The sequence below is a fragment of the Onychostoma macrolepis genome, chromosome 01, assembly GCF_012432095.1.
Source record: "Onychostoma macrolepis isolate SWU-2019 chromosome 01, ASM1243209v1, whole genome shotgun sequence".
In the NCBI taxonomy this organism is placed as follows: domain Eukaryota; kingdom Metazoa; phylum Chordata; class Actinopteri; order Cypriniformes; family Cyprinidae; genus Onychostoma; species Onychostoma macrolepis.
The window spans coordinates 45,065,352-45,085,992 of record NC_081155.1 but is presented as its reverse complement, the minus strand read 5'-3'; the positions used below and the strand labels follow the sequence as shown (position 1 = coordinate 45,085,992).

Genomic DNA, 20,641 nt, shown 5'->3' with positions numbered 1-20,641 from the left:
AAAGAACTGAATCAAGTGTTTATTCATGTGGTTTGAACCAAGTCTTTGACTAACAGAAGATGAAAATTCATTTTTAATCATTTATCAAAGGTGTAAAGACGCGAAACAAAGCTATGCACAAAAACACAATTGTTGATTGTTAGATTTTAAATATTCAAAATGTTTTTTTTTAAGCATTCGTTTCAAATTTCATTAAACGTGATGTTGATATGAACCAACCGAACATCAGATTCAGAATCGCTCTATTGCTGGCTGTTGCATGATAATGCAGGATCAGCAGCTTAAGAATGATCTGCTTCATAATTAAAATTGCTTTCGAATGACGTCAGGACAGCAAAATACATCAGGCAATGATGCTTTAAACTTTCTAGAGCTTCTTCTAAACGTGCTCGTGTGTGTTCCTGAAAACTGAAATACTCTTAGAATTCAAGAACAATTCACCACAAAGCAAAGAAAAATATTGTATAATGCATAGATTTTTTGCATCATGAGCCAGTACAAAAAATAAAATTATTATACGTTAAGTATTCTATATATTATATGTTAATTAATTAAAATTTAAGAAATGTTAAATATAAAATAAAAAAGGTATATATTAAAAAAATAAAAAATAATTAAAAAGTGTATATATATATATATATATATTTTATTAATTTCATTTACATTATTTAATAAATAAAAATATATATCCTTTTTGGTGGGATTAATTTTTCAAATTTGTTCATTTTTCATATACATTTCATAAATTGAGGTTTTGGTTATCCAGGTTTCAAACCTCAAGCGTGTCAAACTCTGTTTCATGTGCATTAAGTGTCATTTATAGCAGGTTCTTTTCCAGAAAGCGATGAGGTATTGGTTAACAGGTCGATGTAACCTTGTCCTGCTCAGATTTCATTTCCGCAGCTCACAGTGTCTTCATTCAGCAAGAGGATCTGTACAGCGACACCTGCTGCTCATGCACTAAACTCTTTATGTAACGCCAGTACACATAAAAATGTCTTTTATACCCGGTTTATTATACACTACTGTTTTGTTTTGGTCTGATTAATGAATACCATCATTCTGAACCATTTCAATTATGAACACACAGCATAAATTGATATAGATATAAAAACATTTTTATTTACAAACTTCAGAGATAATAAATAAAAAAGGTGTATAAAAAGCAAGACTTGTGCAGCAGTCCATGTTGTCGAGGCTTTCGCTTCAAAATCTGAATCCACACGTCACGCTGACAGCACTCCTGCAACACAAACACAGCATTAAAACCCTAAAAGAGGCAACGTATCCTGAGGGATACAAACATCTGAGAAGCTGTGGGGAAAAGCAGTGAAAGTGTATTTCTTGGTTTCATTTTGAAAGGGGGTTTGTTGTGAATATTTAGATGAGGTGACTTACGTTTAGCTCCCAGGAAGCATTTAAAGATAAAAGTTGATCTAGTTCACTTGTGTGACCCTGGAGCACAAAACCAGTCTTAAGTCGCTGGGGTATATTTGTAGCAATAGCCAAAAATACACTGTATGAGTCAAAATTACAGATTTTTCTTTTATGCCAAAAATCATTAGGATATTAAGTAAAGATCATGTTCCATGATGATATTGTGTAAATTTCCTACCGTAAATATATCAAAACGTCATTTTTGATTAGTAATATGCATTGCTAAGAACTTAATTTGGACAACTTTAAAGGTGATTTTCTCAATATTTGCACCCTCAGATTCCAGATTTTCAAATAGCTGTATCTCAGACAAATATTATACTATTATTAAAGCTTATTTATTCAACTTTCAGATGATGCATAAATCTCAATTTAGAAAAATTTAATATATTTAAACATGTTGGAGGGGACTTACTGGTTTAAAAAGCCGTTGTTCATCATTAGCTTAACATTGAAATTTTATGAATTAAATGCTTACCTTTTTTGTAATCTCTAAATGTTGGTTTCTCAGTGGATACGTGGCCCTTTTAGGGGTATAAAAACATATATAGACTCTGTGATTTTGTCTCTTGTGTTTTAGAAAACCAAATATTTTTGTAATTTTGACAAAACACATATCATTAGAAGTGATATTGTGACAGAAAATGATTGATTCAATAGAGTTTGGGTGTAACTCAGCGGTTATTTTTGGTATAGTGCCCAAACTAAATCTCATAGGAACCACAATTGTTGTGATATCAACTTCAAATTTGGAACATAACTTGGTTAGACATATGGCTTTGAGTTCATAGAAATTTTAAAGTGTAAAATTTTATAAAATATAAATTAACAATAGTATACTGCATTATCTTTACTGTAAACTTTTATAACTTTTTTATACTTTCTTATTTGGAAATGCTTTCACGTCAGCAATAATCTGCTATGTGTCTTCTTTAAAAAGAGACCAACCAAAGCGTTCAGGAATTACAACCATGTTGTAACAAGCATTGATAAACAAGTGTTCTGTTTTCAGTGAATTTATACCCTCAAAGGGGCGACGTAGCTTGGGGGATACAGAAATTACCGTAAAATCAAATAAAAAAAACAATAAAGGAATCATGAAATTGTATTATTTGCAATAAATTAATTTTCTGATGTCTCTTTATGGTTTTGCCCTTTTTATGGTTAAACACACCGCCATTCCTCTGCTCACGTTCTGTCAAACACTCATTTATTCACCTGTTTTTCCCACAAATCACGTCAGTCGTCCTTCTTGTCATCGATGAGCTCCTGCGTTTGCTGAGCGAGTTTCTTCTTCATCTCCGTCTGCTGTTTCAGAGCAGCGTCTGCTTTCTTACTCTGGTAGATCTTCGCTCCAGCAAACGCCAAACACAACACGAGCGTCTTCAGTGCCAGGATGTACAGCAGCAGCGGCACGTTATCCAGAGCCTGACAACACACAGTCACACACACACCGTTATGACAACAACAACAACACAAAAATCCCATTACAGCACAACATACACATCATATCATTACTAGACGTTATAGTTACGACTGGAAAATCATCATAACTGAACATGCAATCACACTGAAAAAATGATTTGTTACATTGTTTCACTTCTCTGTTTGATGCAGCGTTGTTACTGTTAACTCAAACTGTTAAAGAAAAAAAAAAACTGGTCATTGAAATAGACGAAAAACTTAAACCTAAATGAAAATTTGAAATGCTGATTTGGCCACTAACTGAAATCATTTTAATTTGTAAAATTACAAAAACAAACAAAAATGAATTAAAGCCAAATAGAAACTTTTAACATTTAAAACAAAACCTTAAACTAAAACGACAAAAGCATGTGGCAAAATTACTAAAATGAAAATAAAAAATACAAGCTTATCAAAATATGATTAAATACTATAATAGCATATAACTAATATTAAAATGACACTCACAGTGAACATACAGGTGAATTTAAAATAATTTCAATACTGTAGTTTTCTATTATTTTTCTTTTTACTTTCTCCAATATTCTATTCCCATACGTGACCCTGAACCACGAAACCAGTCATAAGTGTCAATTTTTCAAAATTTAGATTTATACATCATCTGAAAGCTGAATAAATCATCTTTCCATTGATGTATGGTTTGTTAGGATCGGACAATATTTGTCTGAGATACAACTATTTGAAAATCTGGAATCTGAGGGAGCAAAAAAATCTAAATATTGAGAAAAACACCTTTAAAGTTGTCCAAATGAAGTTCTTAGCAATGCATATTACTAATCAAAAAACAAGTTTTGATATATTTACTGTAGGAAATTTACAAAATATGTTCATGGAACATGATCTTTACTTAATATCCTAATGATTTTTGGCATAAAAGAAAAATCAATAATTTTGACCCATACAATGCATTGTTGGCTATTGCTACAAATATACCTGTGCTGCTTATGACTGCTTCTGTGCTCCAGGGACACAAATACCATTCTTGTGAATATGGTTATTTAGTGATCAGTTTCCTCAATAATCCTTAATATCACTTCCCATCTTATTTTTATCTGTTTTGTAAAGATCCTAATTAATGAGATCATCCTGCAGGAAGTGACATCATTCACAGGAAGGAAATGAACAGCAGCACAAACATCAGGGAGTTTTGCAATATGTTGGGGTTTCGGGTTCATGTAAGAAATGTGAAAAACATTCATTCTACTGTCATTATCAATCGGAACCCGTTTCTATTTCTATTCATTTGAACAAACTTGAAATGTTTGAGTTTGACCAGATCGTATTTCAGAAATGCTTCTTAAAGAAAACACAAGCATGTTTATATAGGTTCTGCATAGTAGGAACCAACTATGATTACCGTGGTAAAAGTTTGTAAGGCACAGTACGGACTACAGCAGATACTTGTAGAGGCCTAAAGCATTATCATCACTTCAGGGACCTTCCTTCCCCCACGTCCAGCACAGTTTTGAGGTTTATCTAGACGTGTCTGCTGGGCTATTAGTGTTTCTGCATGACAAGAGCAGCTGCTCTCTCTCTCTCTCTCACACACACACACACACACACACACACACACACTACATCACTGCAGACTCATTCAGTGATCAGTGCTCACTATAGTGCTGCTCATTCAAAAAAACACTAAAAAAAACACACAAGTACTTTGGTTTTTAAGACATATACCATTATAATGTTAACACAATATCACATTTTTGAAAATTTACTGTGTTATTAGACAATGACCATAGTACTACCATTGTTTTCTTGTAAGTAGTCCATCATATAAATGGCATGGAACCACCACAGTACTTTGTTTAAAAAAAGAAACACTGGTTTATATTACCATGTATTACCACATACACACACACACACACACACACACACACATACACACACGCATGCATGACAGATGTATATGAGCACTCAAGTGTGCGTGTACATAAGTGACCCTGGAGCACAAAAGCAGTCATAAGCAGCACAGGTATATTTGTAGCAATAGCCAACAATACATTGTATGGGTCAAAATTATCCATTTTTCTTTTCTGCCAAAAATCATTAGGATATTAAGTAAAGATCATGTTCCATGAAGATATTTTGTAAATTTCTTACCGTAAATATATCAAAACTTCATTTTTGATTAGTAATATGCATTGCTAAGAACTTCATTTGGACAACTTTAAAGGTGTTTTTCTCAATATTTAGATTTTTTTGCTCCCTCAGATTCCAGATTTTCAAATAGTTGTATCTCAGACAAATATTGTCCAATCATAACAAACCATACATCAATGGAAAGATGATTTATTCAGCTTTCAGATGGTGTATAAATCTCAATTTCGAAAAGTTGACCCTTATCACTGATTTTGTGCTCCAGGGTCACATACATATACATATACATATATATACACACACACACACACGCGTAGCCTATATGACACACACTTGAGTGTACAGTAAAGAATACCATGGTAGCACTACAATAACGCGGTGCTGCTATAGTAAATGTCCATAAACATGGTATTACCATGGTACTTTTTCGTTAACGTAGCGACTGTATTACTGACGAGGTACTGTCAACGAGAAAAAGCTGACACAATATTATTATCATCAAATATATCGTAATGTTCCGCATGCGACTGACCTTCCAGTTGATCATGATGGTGATTTATTCAGTAGAATTAAGGTAAATCTGTGCGACTCTAAACTCTTCTTCTTCTTTTGATTTGATTGGCGTCTAACACTAAACTCAACTCGTGCTTTTTTCTATTTATTCGCCACATGGGTCAGTAAAGTGACCTCTGGAGGCGTGTCTAGAACATACGAACCGAATTAACGGCTAGAACGGAAATCACCATGAACCGAATTCTGAAGTAGGAGGAGCTTAGCGGCCCGGAAGTTGTTTCAAATTGGTCTGGGTGACCTGAATAGACATACTAAATACATAATCATAGATATATAATACGTACATAATATTTATTATGTCTATGGAGACCTCATGCACGTGGTGCATGTTTTCTCAGCGCTTTGAAAATGTGTGTGTGTGTATATATATATATATATATATTTTTTTTTTTTTATTATTATTATTATTTTTTTAAATGATCTAAATCATTGCAATTAATAGATCATAATGTTTATAATATTGTAATTTTTAAGCTCAGTTTGAAAAACATAAATCTCCGAGATTTGAATGCAGCTCAGTGAGAGATTTGGCTTTCTGTGCCATAAAGCTCCCCCTAGCAGAATAAACTTTATGTTTCATACGAATAATTATTAGTCGACAACACTTGCCTCCCAATGCTCGCAATTCTCCAGATGACCAATCCCGCAACGCATCCACGACACGTAATAACGACGCAGCCAATCAGATGGTCCTTTAAAGGGACAGATCAGTTCTAGAAAGCTGAAGAACATTATAGAAGGATTTAGAATAAATGTTTCATCATACTGTTTTATGTATATCCTTAAGCGTTATGTAGGCTATAATAACTCTGAATAGGGAAAACAAAAATGAAATACAATTTAAAATATAAAAAAAATTATATTTAATATAGGCTATAATTGTAGTATATTTATTGAAATATTATATTATGACATATTTAATTACATTATATTTGAGCGTTGTGTGGAATAATGGAATAATACAAATATAAGAAATTAATTTAAAATATTGAAAAATAATATTTATATATTACATTAAATTATATTTGAGAATTATGTGTAAATAATTCTGAATATAAATCTGAAAATACCATTTAAAATACTGAAAAATAGTACATATATTATTATATTATATTATAATAGTGTAATGGTTTATGCACAATGTACATTTTTGGAAAATATTTTTAATGTCTGTTTTAATGTCATTTTTGTATGTTTTTAGAGCACCCTTTAGAGGGCATAACAACATTAGAATTGGCTGTGAGAGTTTGTGTGTGTGTGAATTTATTTATGTAAATATATGGAAAATAGCTGTGGATTTTGCATCTCTCTCTCTCTCTGACATGTTTTCACTCATGCACAGAAATAAAGTTGTTTTAGATGGTTAGCGTGACCTTTCAGGTTTCTGAATTTCCATGATGTCAGCGCTGCTTGGAAAAAAAAAATATTTTGGACATGCAAATGTTTCATTTGGTTTCCTGCTGCTGCTGCTGGAGCCCTCGATTGACCAACACTGTAGTTCAGTCTCCTCTCTGAAACAAAAAGGCCCTTGATTCTTCTCTGATTGGGGTTTATTCATGCCATGTGTTGTAAATGGTGTCATCAGTGATTGTCTTTGTGTTGACTGACTCAGCTGAGACAAAACACGCCAGAAACACCCACTAATATGCATGGGTCTAAAATGTCACGTTCACATGCGAACATAAATGTGCAAACTGTAAAACCGCCACCCACTCAAACTGCTGTCATGATGAAGATGGTCCACCTACTCGGATTTAATTGAATCCTCCTCCAGGCCTCAAGTCTCAACACAATAGATCTTCTGTGAGGTGGAGTGAACATGTGACAAAAACCAGCAGGCATTACTTTTGTTCTTACAAATTAATTACTGAAGTGGTTTCTGGACTCCCGTTTGTGCTGCACGATCATCTGAGTGTTTATTTTTCCTGTAATGTAATGAGAAAACTCAGGGTCAGTTTTAATTTAATTTCAACTTTAAGCAAGAGTGAAATGGAGGCCTGCAGGTGGCGCTAGAGCATTAAAGTTACATGTGAAAGGTTTATGACTTTGAGTTTGTAAATATATGTTTTGAAGCTTGCATACAGTGAAATATATTATTTGCATGTGAATTTGATGTCAGTGCTCATATGGTGAGTGTAAATGCACACGTACACGCTCAGCTGGAAACACTGATCACTTCAGCGCTGACCTCTGTGACTTCTGTGACAGACACAAGGGACTCGGATGTTTTCTCTACGGATACAGCTACTGAACTGACAGACATTTCTCATTCTGTTGAAGCGCATAAATAAAGCGGTATAGCTATTGAAGCATTGCAAAGTGGATTTTTAAGGTTTATTTTTGTAATCTTTTTAAAACAAAACATTACTTTATGACATTTCATGATAGAAACATTTATGCATGGCCAACCACCGCATTGCATGCTTACAATCCTTTTATACAAACTGCATTGTTAGCAGTAGCAAAAAAAAAAACAGAATTAGCAATCTTTTCCCGCGGATTGCGACGTGTGTGTAGTGGATTATTAAATAAGAAAAAAATGTAGGGCGGGACTTGTCTTGAATCGCTTATTGATTGGATGTTGAGATGTGGGCGTGGCACCCAAAAGTTGTGTTGTTTTCACAGGAAATTAATTGCATCTATCTATCTATCTATCTATCTATCTATCTATCTATCTATCTATCTATCTGTCTGTCTATCTCTTCTGCTATTTGCTTGCTTGCTTGTACCATTGCAAAATGTAAAGTAAACTACATTATTGCCCAGCTCGAATCTGTTAAATGCAATTATATGGTATGAACATTTAAAGATATTAACATTATAAGTTTAATTTTAAATATCTAAAAAATCATTAAAACTTCAACTCAGACTTAGTGTTTGATTTTACATACTTGTGTAGAAAATGTTTTGGGCCTAAAACAGCAGATCAGTCCTGCTATCATGAAGATCAGTGAGATAACCTTCAATGAGATAACCTTCGAAATAAGGTTATAAAAAGCCTAGGTGCGTAAAGTTGTCTATTGCAAAAACTGCATGAAAGCTCTTGACGTTTTTTTTGCTCAGAGAAGCAAAAAAGCTAGAAATGTTCAAGACGGATTTGATGTGTTAGTGGCTGAAACTGTCCAGACATTAACAGTGTCTTCAACACTTCACAGATTCACCTCTTGGGGAAGCGGCTAAAAGGACGTCACTTCTGAGAAAAGCACACATGAAGTCCACAGTTTGCTGGAATCTATGTAAAAAACTCTCAAACTGTCTAAAATGAGACTAAAGTGGCATGAAAGCAAAATGCTATGATGCAACCAATAATCAGGTACAAAATCATTTCTGCTGTCATGTTAGTGGCAGCATCCCATCTATCAAAAATATGCTCTAACGTTCCCATTAAGTTATAAAAATGTTCAGAATGCCTGTTTTTTAAATGTTACAGAAAAGATTTTCGGAACGTTACAGAAGCATTCCATTCTATATTGGCAAACATGTTACCTTTCAATGTTCCATGAACATTTTGAACAAGCAGAAACATTTAAAAAGCGTTAGACAAACATCCATGATGTAAAAATAATGTTTATGCGCTAACGTTTTGAGAGTTTTAAAGAACTTTTAATGAACATTGCCAGAACGTTGTGAGAATGTTCCCTGATGCTCAGAAGTTTCTAAGCCTGAATGCTTGTTGAACTTAATGAATAGAGCCTAACACAGACTAGTCCTTGAGAAGTCAGTCAGAGATCTGCATGTGGAGCAAAAATGAATTTTCAAGCAGCACAGTGACCCCAAAAACATTGTTTTATGAGCGTTTGTGTTATGGCCGGAAAACTGAAGCACATTTGCTATGCAAGTTACCAACGGTGCACAGAGAAGCAGCATTCAAAAACTCAATTTATAGGTACTGATTCCAGGTTAGAGATGGATTGCTCTCAGCCCACATGAAAATCGATCAATCCGCATTTCATATTTTTTAAATAGTTAAGGAAATTTAAAATGCACTCAGATTATCACGATGGCCTCAAGCGCTCAGCAGCACGAGTCAGAAAGTGAAGCGCTAATGAAGATCAGTAGGAGTGAATGTGGGAGGAAGAGTTTATCTGTCCATCTGAACAAACACACACAGAGAGAGAGAGGTAAGGTGTGTGCAGAATGTCTTGCGTTCTCCATTCGTGACCTCCATCGCCCCTTTCACTCCACAGGCACCTTCGCTCAAGCGCTCGGCATGCTGGGTAAAATAACACTGAATTCCGGGAAATTTTTTTGAGTCTTTGCAAAACAACATCTGCCAGTTTGTGCAGCTGAGCTGTTTTTGTTTTGTCAGGGTGAGCAATGGGAGATTGGAGGCCTTCGTTTGGACAGGTTCAAACCCAATGAAGTTCTCACAGCAAATTGGACATTGACTTCCAAGCTCTCTTCCAGCAGCCTACCGAGACAGCATTTTAACGTTGTTCAAAAACTTAGGCAGGAACAATATGCTGCCTTGCAAGGAACCTCGTCTTTAGGTCGCGTAACAAGCATTGTGACACTGACGGCTCAGTGAACTGTCAAAATCACAGACAATTTGAGATAAATGTTCATTATGTATGTTATTCAAAAGTAGCTAATGAAAATAGCTTACTCCTCTAATAAAAAAAAAAAAAAAATTTATATGTATACAGAAATTATACAGAATATTTATAGATTAAATTGTATATATTTAAATTGATTCATTTCAAAAATGAATTAATTCATGAATATTTTATTTTAATAAATAATACATTTAAATAATTGCACATTTAAATCATGAACTTACAATGACAAATATACCTGTGCTACTTAAGACTGGTTTTGTGGTCCAGGGTCACATATTGGCCTGTATAATATTCTGTACGCCAATAAATATCCAATTTTATTAGAGCTGGGTGATAATATGGGGTAAATTTTGCTACAAAAAAAACTAAGCAGTAGAGATTTGCTTTATGATACATTAAATATTTTGCAATCATATAAACAATAACTCAGCTGAGTTTAGTAATGATGTTAAAATATTTTTTTAATTAAAAAGTATTTATAATAGACACTTCTCTTATGTTTTCGTCTATCTTCTCGTATGTTTAAACAAACACAAATTAACATAGCATATTATTTATGCAATTTATAATTTTAGTCTATATAAATCTATATTTGTCTTCGATACATTTTTCTAATTTATATTTATAATATATAGAACAATATTTATAAATTAACATTAACATAGATTAATAAATGCTGTACAAAAGTAATTAATTTATTGTTAGCAATAGCCAACAATGCATTGTATGAGTCAAAATTATTGATTGTTCTTTCATGCCGAAAATCATTAGGATATTAAATAAAGATCATGTTCAATGAAGATATTTTGCAAATTTCCTATCATAAATATATCAAAACTTAATTTTTGATTAGTAATATGCATTGCTAAGAACTTCATTTGGACAACTTTAAATACAATTTTCTCAATATTTTGATTTTTTTGCACCCTCAGATTCCAGATTTTCAAATTCAATTTTAAAAAATTAACCCTTATGACTGGTTTTGTGGTCCAGGGTCACATATATTCTATAGATCTCAACAGCTATAAACTATATTATTTCAAAGCTCTAATCTGCTAAATGCAACTAAGGCATGACAATATTTAAATATTATAAACATCATGATTTTCTATAAAGCTGCTTTGAAACCTTGTGTAGCACTATATAAATACATTTGATTTAACTTAATGCTAAAAGTATAGATAAAATAGTTTAACATAATTAAAAATATACACAATATTTGTGCTACATAAAACTCTGAATCAACTTGCATAAGTCTCCCAGTACACATTACTATAAAAAGTTTGAATTTTTGGATATGAAGAAAGCTACAAAAAGTATTTGTATGTAAATGTGTGTGTTTGTGATCGATCGGCCTCCACTCATGATTAAAGCGAGCCTGCGCTGCCTCAGTATCCATACATGAGGGCTGTTTCATGAGAAGAAGCCTCTTTAGTACTTTGCATAATGTATTAGAGCTTTTAGCTGTGAACTGAAAGAGTGAGGTGCTACAAAATATACCTGGAGCCTTTGAAGTGAGCTTGATATGCTTGATAATGTACCCTAAATAAACCACTCGCACATCCATAGCAGCTTCTTTTGATGAATGACACAGTTTCCCATGGGATGTATTTGTTTCTCTGATCTATTGATGCAAAAAATAGATCCTTTTATGTTTTGATATGAAATGTTTCTGAAATTAAAATAAATGTAATGTAAATAAAACTTAACTGGAAACACACACAAAATATAAATTATATATTTATTATAGATATTATTTAAAATAACTGAAGTTAAAACTGAAATAAAAATAAATAAAAACTGTATACATTTTTAAAACAAATGCTAAAAATAATAACAACAACAAAAAAAAAAAAACTAAAACTTAACTGCTTATTAACTTTTAATGAAAATGGGAAAAAAATATTTAAAACATTTTAATATTAATAACATGTATGTAAAACAACGTATCCCAATGATACGAAAAATTAAAACACTGATTGCCAGTTTTCTGGTAATGTGGATACATCAGCATTCAAGTTTTATATTTTACATTAATTCCAGGTTTTTCTTTTTTTATTTATTTTTTTAAAGAAATTTCCTTCACACTTGCATACCTTGATTATGTGATTATAATTGATTATAAACTTAGAATAAAACATGCAAAACTACCTTTTCATTATCTTTAAGCATGTTCAGATTTATACTGTATATGTATGTGTGTGTGTGTAAGGAAGATAAGAAATTTTTTTCTGTTGATTAATAGAATGTTTTATGTATTTTTAGATATTTATTTTACAATATTTTCATAATATAATTACATTAATTACATTGAAAATAAACATATAGGCTAAATACATTAAAATGAAACACGGATGTATTAGTTATGCATGAACTAAGAATGAACATTCAATGTTGATCTCAGCACAAGTCATTTGGTGACGGGAGACCAGTGATGACTGTGATGAGAGATGTCTGAGTTCATAATGAAATTTGGTATTTTATCAAATCCGAGCAGATTCTGAGAAGCAGAATGTAAGAATGCTTTGATTAACAGAAAATGTGTTGTGTTGAGTTTTGATGTAGCACGTGTCATTAACACATCGAGTCCCCTGATGATCTGTGTTTGTGGAGCATGTTCTGATCCGCACCTGGAGTCTCGGCATTCCACTGAACCAAAATGGGTCATAACGCCCTGCACACGAACCAATCCAACACTAGAGACGCTGACGTACACGCTTACGACAAACCAGCTCAACTAATCATAAAATCAGTGCTTTCAACAAACAGCCTGTTCACACACAGTATTGCGATTTTGTAAACTCAACAACAAAGAGTGCTAATGACTGAGAAAGTAATGAGGGAGATTGTGTTAGAATGTTTTTTTCTGGCCTCCTTCACACTTCTTCCGCTTACTTAGAATTACATTAAGTAACTATATTATTAAAATATATACTTATTCAGAAAATGATTCTAAAAGTACTTCTTTTTAAAAATGGTTTCGAAGTAAAAAAATTAAGTACATTTAATTTGAAAGATAAACATATTCATTTTTAGAATTAATTTGACGTATTATTTTAATAATTATTTAAAAATGAAATATTAACATTAATTAATGCATTCAGTATCATGAACGGACAAGGAACAGCTAAATTATTTTTAAGCATTTATTAAAGTTAATTGTAATTTATGAATATAGGTATAAATATTATACAAATTAAAATAATATACTAATATTATTTCAGAAATTGTATAAATATTACTGTTGTTCTTTGTTAGTACGTATTTTTTCTTAAAATATAACTAACGTTAATTTGATTAGCTTTACTTTTTGATTTAACATAAATATATTTGTTTTTCTATATATTTATTTTTCAGTTGCTGGTCAAATAAGGAGTTACAACTGCACAAATCTTGTGGATAAAATTACAAATCTAAATTATGAATATTAAATTTGATTTACATTAAAACAAATACTATTTTTACATTAATTCGAAATTTAATGACTATCAAAACGAAATATTAACATTAATTACTGCATTATCATGAACTAACAATGAACATAAAAATAATTTTTACAGCATTTATTAATCTGCTAATGTTAATTTATAAATATTGTTCTATGTTATAAAAATTATATTATACTAACATTATAATACAATATAGTGTATAAATATTATACAATTGTTCATTTTTAATTTGTGTTTATTCATAAACGATTAACTAATGTTAATTTATTTCATTTTAAATGTATAAAATGTATAAAAACTACTATTAACCAATGCCTTAACAGTATTGTTCAATAATTTTTTTTTTGTTTTGTTAGTTTTTTTTTTTCTTTGAGTCTTTGCACAAATTCCTGACCCACATTTTTTTCTTGTTGAATATTGATGCATTCAGAAATACAGCATGTTATTGAAGTAAAATGGGTTTATATGAATATGGTTTATTCTCATCCACACGGAGCCGATCCTGCCGTGTTCATCTTCCAGCAGCTCCTTCAGTCCATCAGACCATCATCTGCTGCAGACGCTCAGTCGATCGCTCAATATCCTCCACATTCACGCTCCAGACAGCTCTAGACTGAAGTGCAGCATGTTTGCGTTGGTTTAATGAGCACCTTTGAGCTCTCAGACACATGCAGCACAGATCTATAGACTGTAGCCTCATTCACAGACTGTGAGAGAAGAGGAAGACACAAATACAGCTGATCTATTACAGTCCTGCTCCACTAGTAGGTCACAATTCTGAAAATGGGTCACGCGTCTGTTGTGATAAAGCTATAACGATACTAGAGTGTTCTGGGTGGTTGCCATGGTGTTGCTAGTGTGTTACTGATCCAAGTCAAAGGTTTTGAACAAATCTTACCAAACACCGCCTATAAACCTCAAACACAAATATGTTATAAGAACTTATTTCTGAATGTTTAAAACATTCATTCATTTATTTTTTTTAATTAATTAATTAATTTCTTTTGGGTTATGCAAATGTTAGGGGAACATTCCATTTTATATACAAACATTAAGAGAATGTTACTTTTGAATGTTCTCTAAACATTCTGAAACAATTTGTTACATTTAAATTATGACTCTTAAATGATTAAATTTAGCTCTTATTCAGAAAATGTTTTTTTTTTAAATGCACTTCTTATTTTAAAATAGTTTCTATTTAAATTAAAATAATAATTAATTATTTTTTAAATGAATTGTACATTTTAATAAATATTTTTCAAACATTATGGAAGCATTAATTTTGAAATTTCTCAGAACATTTTGAAACGAGTAGTAACATTTAACAAAAAAATGTTAGACTCTTAAATGATTAAATTTATAGGTTTGGGAATTAAATATTCAGAAAATTATTTTTTAAAACTACTTCATATTTTAAAATGAGTCTCTTTTTAAATTAAGGTTTTAAATATATTAATAATTAATTTATTTAACATTTAAAAAATGTTAGATATCCTACTAAAATAATTAAGGAATTGATGTGTAAATAACACGTTTAGAGAACATTATTAAAGACTAGATAACTTTGAATGAACGTTGTATTAATGTTATGGGAAGAATGTTTGTTCTTCCCATCTGTTAGCTGTGTAATAGAATCATCGGTTTGATCCCGATCAGCTAATATCATTCATCTGAGCAGTGAACCCTTAAGGCTGTTGTATGAATATTTGGTATGAGAAACATTCGAATGATTAAAAACTTAATTAACACAATCCTGCTTTGACAATTTTTCTTTAAGCCAAAAGCGCCTAATTAAAGTTGTGGATGAATGTTAATTAAAGTTGTGGCAGGCAAATGCTGGTTGAGGAATGAATCCTGTGTAGGTTGGCATGTTTCAGTGAAACAGATGCTCGTGATGCTCTATGGCCTTCAACATCACGCTCCATAATTAATGACGTCATATTCTGGCCAAAAGTAACATGCGAGTGGGAATGTTATATAACCGTACATCATACGCGGTCTTCTGTATGAGTGACGGATGATTTAATGTGATGCAAAAAGACAAAACCAATGATTTAAACTTCTAATCATTGAATTAAAACAATGAGAACATCACTAAAACACATGCTGATATAAAATGATGGTAGATCACTCAACACAAGCTTCATGCGGCTGTAAGAACAGCATACTGTGCTTCATTACCGTGCACAATTTTAATTGCATTGCAATTTTATTTAGCTGTTTATTGCATACAGTTCTAATTTTAGAAAGTAGTAAGCAGCATATCTTGTGCAGTATGCAGGACTATCTAGAATTCCATTGAGAACGTTAACACACTTGTTTTGTTTCTCTTTAGCATGCAGCGATGCATCTGGTGATGTGAGTCACCATCACTACCTCCACCTGCCGCAGCCGCTGCTGCTCTTTAAAACAATGGTTCTTCCAAAAATGAAAATTTGCTGACAATTTCCTCACCCTCAGGCCATAAACGATGTAGATGAGTTTGTTTCTTCATCAGATTTGGAGAAATGTAGCATTGCATCACAATGGATGCTCTGCAGTGAATGGGTGCCGTCAGAATGAGAGTCCAAACATCACAGTAATCCACACCACTCCAGTCCATCAGTTAACATCCTGAGAAGCCAAAAGCTGCATGTTTGAACGAAATAAAACCCATCAAGACGTTTTTAACTAAATTATGAGTCCATAATCCATAATAACGCTTCCTCCAGTGAAAAAGTCCATCTCCTGTTGTCTCTCACATCAAAATCCAGCCACATATGTGACCCTGGACGACAAAACCAGTCTTAAGTGTCAATTTTTCAAAAATGAGATTTATACATCATCTGAAAGCTGAATAAATAAGCTGTTCATTGATGTATGGTTTGTTATGATCGGACAATATTTGGCTGAGATACAACTATTTGAGGGAGAATCTGAGGGTGCAAAAAAATCTAAATATTGAGAAAATCTCCTTTAAAGTTGTTCAAATGAAGTTCTTAGCAATGCATATTACTAATCCAAAATTACATTTTGATACATTTATGGTAAGAAATTTACAAAATATCTTCATGGAACATGATCTTTACTTAATATCCTAATGATTTTTGGCATAAAAGAAAAATTGATAATTTTGACCCATACAATGTATTTTTGGTTATTACTACAAATATACCCCAGCAACTTAAGACTGGTTTTGTGCTCCAGGGTCACATATTTGTTTAGAGCTGTTTTGGCTTGTAAACGCTGCTTGATCTGTGCAGATTTCTCTCCTGATTCAGACCAGACCACTTTTTCACTAGAGGAAGCGTTATTATAGAGAGAGGACATGTATTTTGTGTATAGCAATGGTTGAAAACATCTTATGATGAATTTGTTTCTTACAAACAGCAGCTTTTGGCTTCTCAAGATGTTAACTGATGGACTGGAGTTGGACTCTCAGCTGTTTTGACTCTCATTCTGACGGCACCCATTCACTGCAGTGCATCTGTTGGTGAGCAAGTGATGCAATGCTACATTTCTCCAAGCAACAAACTCATCTCCATCTTGGATGGCCTGAGGGAGCGCACATTTGAGCATTTTTGGGTGATGATTTAATGAACAGAGAGCATCTTTCCATTACTCACTCTAACAGGTCACGGTTTTCCACAGCAGGAGACTCTCTCGCTCTCTCTAGGCAGCATCTTTAAATCATCTTGACCCCATTTTGGGCAACATTAATGACCGTCGTCATATATTTTAAGAAACACATCCTTGCTTTGTATATGGAACAGATTATGATGCCGAAAGAGGATTTGAAACCAGCTTTGCAGATTGCTTTATAATGGTAAAGGTTGGGATTTGAATACATTATTCTGGACAAAGTCCAGACTAAAGCCTTTTAAAATGGGCTGAGATGTGCGATTATTATTCCGTCACGTGTTTTGAAGCAACTTTGGTTCGAGACGCAGCAGAATAGATCAATGATAAGCCAAATGTAAACTGCAGCACATTTTTTTTTACATTCCCTAAAGGATGAGCCGATAGAAGCCGCGGGTCAAAGGTCTCTGTGTGACAAAGCTCCCACAGATGGGAAATGACTTCAGGGACACGACATGATATTTACTTCCTTTATCTTCTTCACTGAGTCCCTGGAGAGGCACATAAGCCATAATTACAAAGGGTTCACGTGTACATGTGCGTGTTTGTGAGAGCCGAACAGATAAAGCATAAGACTGCTTGTGTTCAGATGTGTTTTGAAGTTACAGTAGAAATGCCTCTAAAAGGAAAGACTGGTGCTGACAATGTAGATGGAAGGGAAAACATGAGAGTTCATTGCTTATGAACTTATGAATAAAATTAGAGATGCAGAGACCTTTTTTTTCACAAAATATCACTTGTAAAAAAAATGCTGAAATTACATAATAATTTTAGAGTGAGTGGTTTATTTTATGTGAGTTGCAAATTTTGCAGTAGAGGAGTGAGTGGTTCAATTTTTTTATTAATTTTATTAAATCTAAATGGGGAAACTCATTTCCACCTCAGTTTAAGATAATAATGATGTATTTTCTACAAAGTAAAGTTAAAAAGCATGCTTTTAATATATATATATATATATATATATATATATATATATTTATTTATTATTTATTTTTTATTAACAGCATGCATTTAAGATAGTACTTTGTATAAAAACTTGACATTTACATAATATACTTACTTTTTAATAAAATTGATTAATAAGATGCATTCATAAAAATGAGGTTTGTTTGCATTGCAATAATAATGAAAAAATTGCAATCATTTGAGTTCTTAAATATAAGCTTTATTTTACTTAGGTAAAATATAATGTGTTGTTTTTGTCTGTTGCAAATTTACAACAACGTTTTGTAGTATTATTTATATATTTTTATAGAATTTGTTAATAGTTTGAATTAGCTTTATTGTTCTCTAGTTTTTATTTTAATTTTATTTAAATATTTAGTCATTTAGTTATTTGCGTTTTTCATTTATATTAGTTTTGTTTTATATTTAGCTTAATTTCAGATTTAGTACTTCAGTTTTTATTTCAATTAGTTGCTGAGGCAATATTTATTTTTAAAATTAATTTAGAATTTGTAATTTTAAAATAATTAATTTTAATTATTTAATTATTTTCAATTTAATTATTTTTGATTTTAAATATTTTACGTTTTTTAATTTTTATTTCAGCTTTATTTTAATTAACAAATACTATTTTTAATTAGTTTTAGTTAACAATAACAACAGTGATTTGCAACTGTTAAAATTAAATTCTGAGATATAAAAGTAGCAATTATGATAAGTCACAATTATTTTAAAAAATAAATAAAAAATTATGATGAGGGGGAATCAGGCTTCTATAGATTGGTGTGTGTTTTCAGGTAAATGGTAGCGTGTAATGTTTTGTCCCCATTTTTGTCCCCAATCCACCCACTCAGAATTATTATTAAATTTTTTAAGCATCTCGCCAGGCCAAGACATTTAGCTCATCTAACATTCTCCAGCTGCATTTGATCTTTTAGGTCAAGATCTTCAGAGGGAGATATTTTTAGGTCACAGAGAGATACGCGTCCCATTAAACGCATTAACCATGCATGATAATTAAACTTTCATACTGTATGTTCCATAATAGTGTTTGTTAGTTCCAGGTGAATGATGCAGCAGCAGCACTGTGTGCATTTTCTAAGGACTTCTGCCATGTTCTCACATGCACGTGTGTTGAAATTAAACATGTTTGTGTTATGTAATCCCTCTGAGAGCGTTCCAAAACACAATGATTATTCCTACTGAGTTCAACTGCAGTTTGACTGCGTGAATGTTCATGCAGAGGAATCTGAAGGAAAATAGCATTTATTGTTAAGCCCATCAGGATTTAAGAAATTATTTTCATGGCAGTAAAGCATGTTTTCCAACCAAATAAAGTAAAACATTTTTTTTTTTTAAAAAGGCAATTTTTTAAATCATAAATTAAAGCTTAATTTAAATAAAATCTAAATTTCAAGTATAGCTTTAAGATAGTATTTTGATTTAAAAAACTCATAGACATATTAAGTGATATGTCTGCTTTTTTATTTAATATTTATTAGATTTGTTTGCATTGCAATAATAAGCTATCATTTCCAATAATTTTGGTTCCTAAATACAAGCTTTATTTAATTGTTTAGGTATTTGTAAATATATTAATAATTAATAAATATTAAAATATATCTTGTTATAATATCTATCTCATATTCTTGCAACAGTGTTGTTTTGGTATTATTTACTGTATATACTACTATATTATTTATTAATATTTTGAATTAGCTTCTATTTTTCTATTTTCTCTTTTTATTTTAATTTTAGTTTGTTTTAGTAATTTGGATACATGCTTTTATCTTTATATTTTTATTTAAAGTTTAGTATTTTTAGCACTTCAACTTTACCTTATTTTATTTCAGTTAGTTGCCTAGGAATTATTCCTAATGTTCATTCTCATTAATGCAAAAAATGAGATAACTTATTATAATCAGTGTTTATGTAATTAATTAATATTAGGATTTTTCATCTTAAACATATGCTTAAATGTGTTAAGATTAAGCTTTAATTTCCGATTTAACATTTTGGGTTCTTAAATATAAGCTTTATTTTAAATGAATTAAAACTGCAGACATGGAGTCTCCCAGCTTACTGAAGTAGGTGCCACAACAATATAGGACAGGCTTGTAAATTATGAAGAAGCAGCCATAAATTCACAGAAAAAATGGGTAATGACTCCTCGACACAGATGCAGTAACGGATGCAGAATGCTTGAGTTTGCCAGGAGGAGAGAAGCTGCTCTGCTGGGATTTTCTCTCAGTGTTTGAGTACGCAAGATCCATCTCTTCAGATGTAAGAGCTTGTTTTAAAGCGTCCAGGTCTTATTGGCTCTCATAGCGATCTCTGCCTGACCCTGCCTGTCATTTTGACGGACAGTTGATGAAGCACGTCCGTGGCGTCTGGCCTCATCGAGCTCTCGGCTGTCTCACAGACATCACAGCACTGACCTTAAACATTGCTCTTCTGACTGACTAGTCCTGT

At 32.1% G+C, this 20,641-nt stretch overlaps 1 protein-coding gene across 3 annotated transcripts; it reads right to left on the bottom strand.

The window, feature by feature from the left end:
- Window positions 1-1,089: 1,089 nt before the first annotated feature.
- Window positions 1,090-5,725, bottom strand: LOC131542513 (small integral membrane protein 11-like). Of its 3 annotated transcripts, none has more exons than XR_009271721.1 (4): window positions 5,558-5,723; window positions 2,656-2,865; window positions 1,916-1,961; window positions 1,094-1,243 (listed from the first exon to the last, which is right to left on the bottom strand). XR_009271721.1 is itself a non-coding variant. In XM_058779279.1 (3 exons), the coding sequence occupies exons 1-2, from the start codon at window positions 5,570-5,572 to the stop codon at window positions 2,677-2,679; spliced, it is 204 nt and encodes a 67-aa protein (XP_058635262.1). In that variant the 5' UTR covers window positions 5,573-5,723; the 3' UTR covers window positions 1,090-1,243; window positions 2,656-2,676. The 3 variants fall into 3 exon arrangements, 1 of the variants encoding a protein (XP_058635262.1); XR_009271722.1 differs by lacking the exon at window positions 1,094-1,243 and adding an exon at window positions 1,291-1,455 and having other exon boundaries at window positions 5,558-5,725; XM_058779279.1 differs by lacking the exon at window positions 1,916-1,961 and having other exon boundaries at window positions 1,090-1,243.
- Between the last annotated feature and the right edge of the window lie 14,916 nt (window positions 5,726-20,641).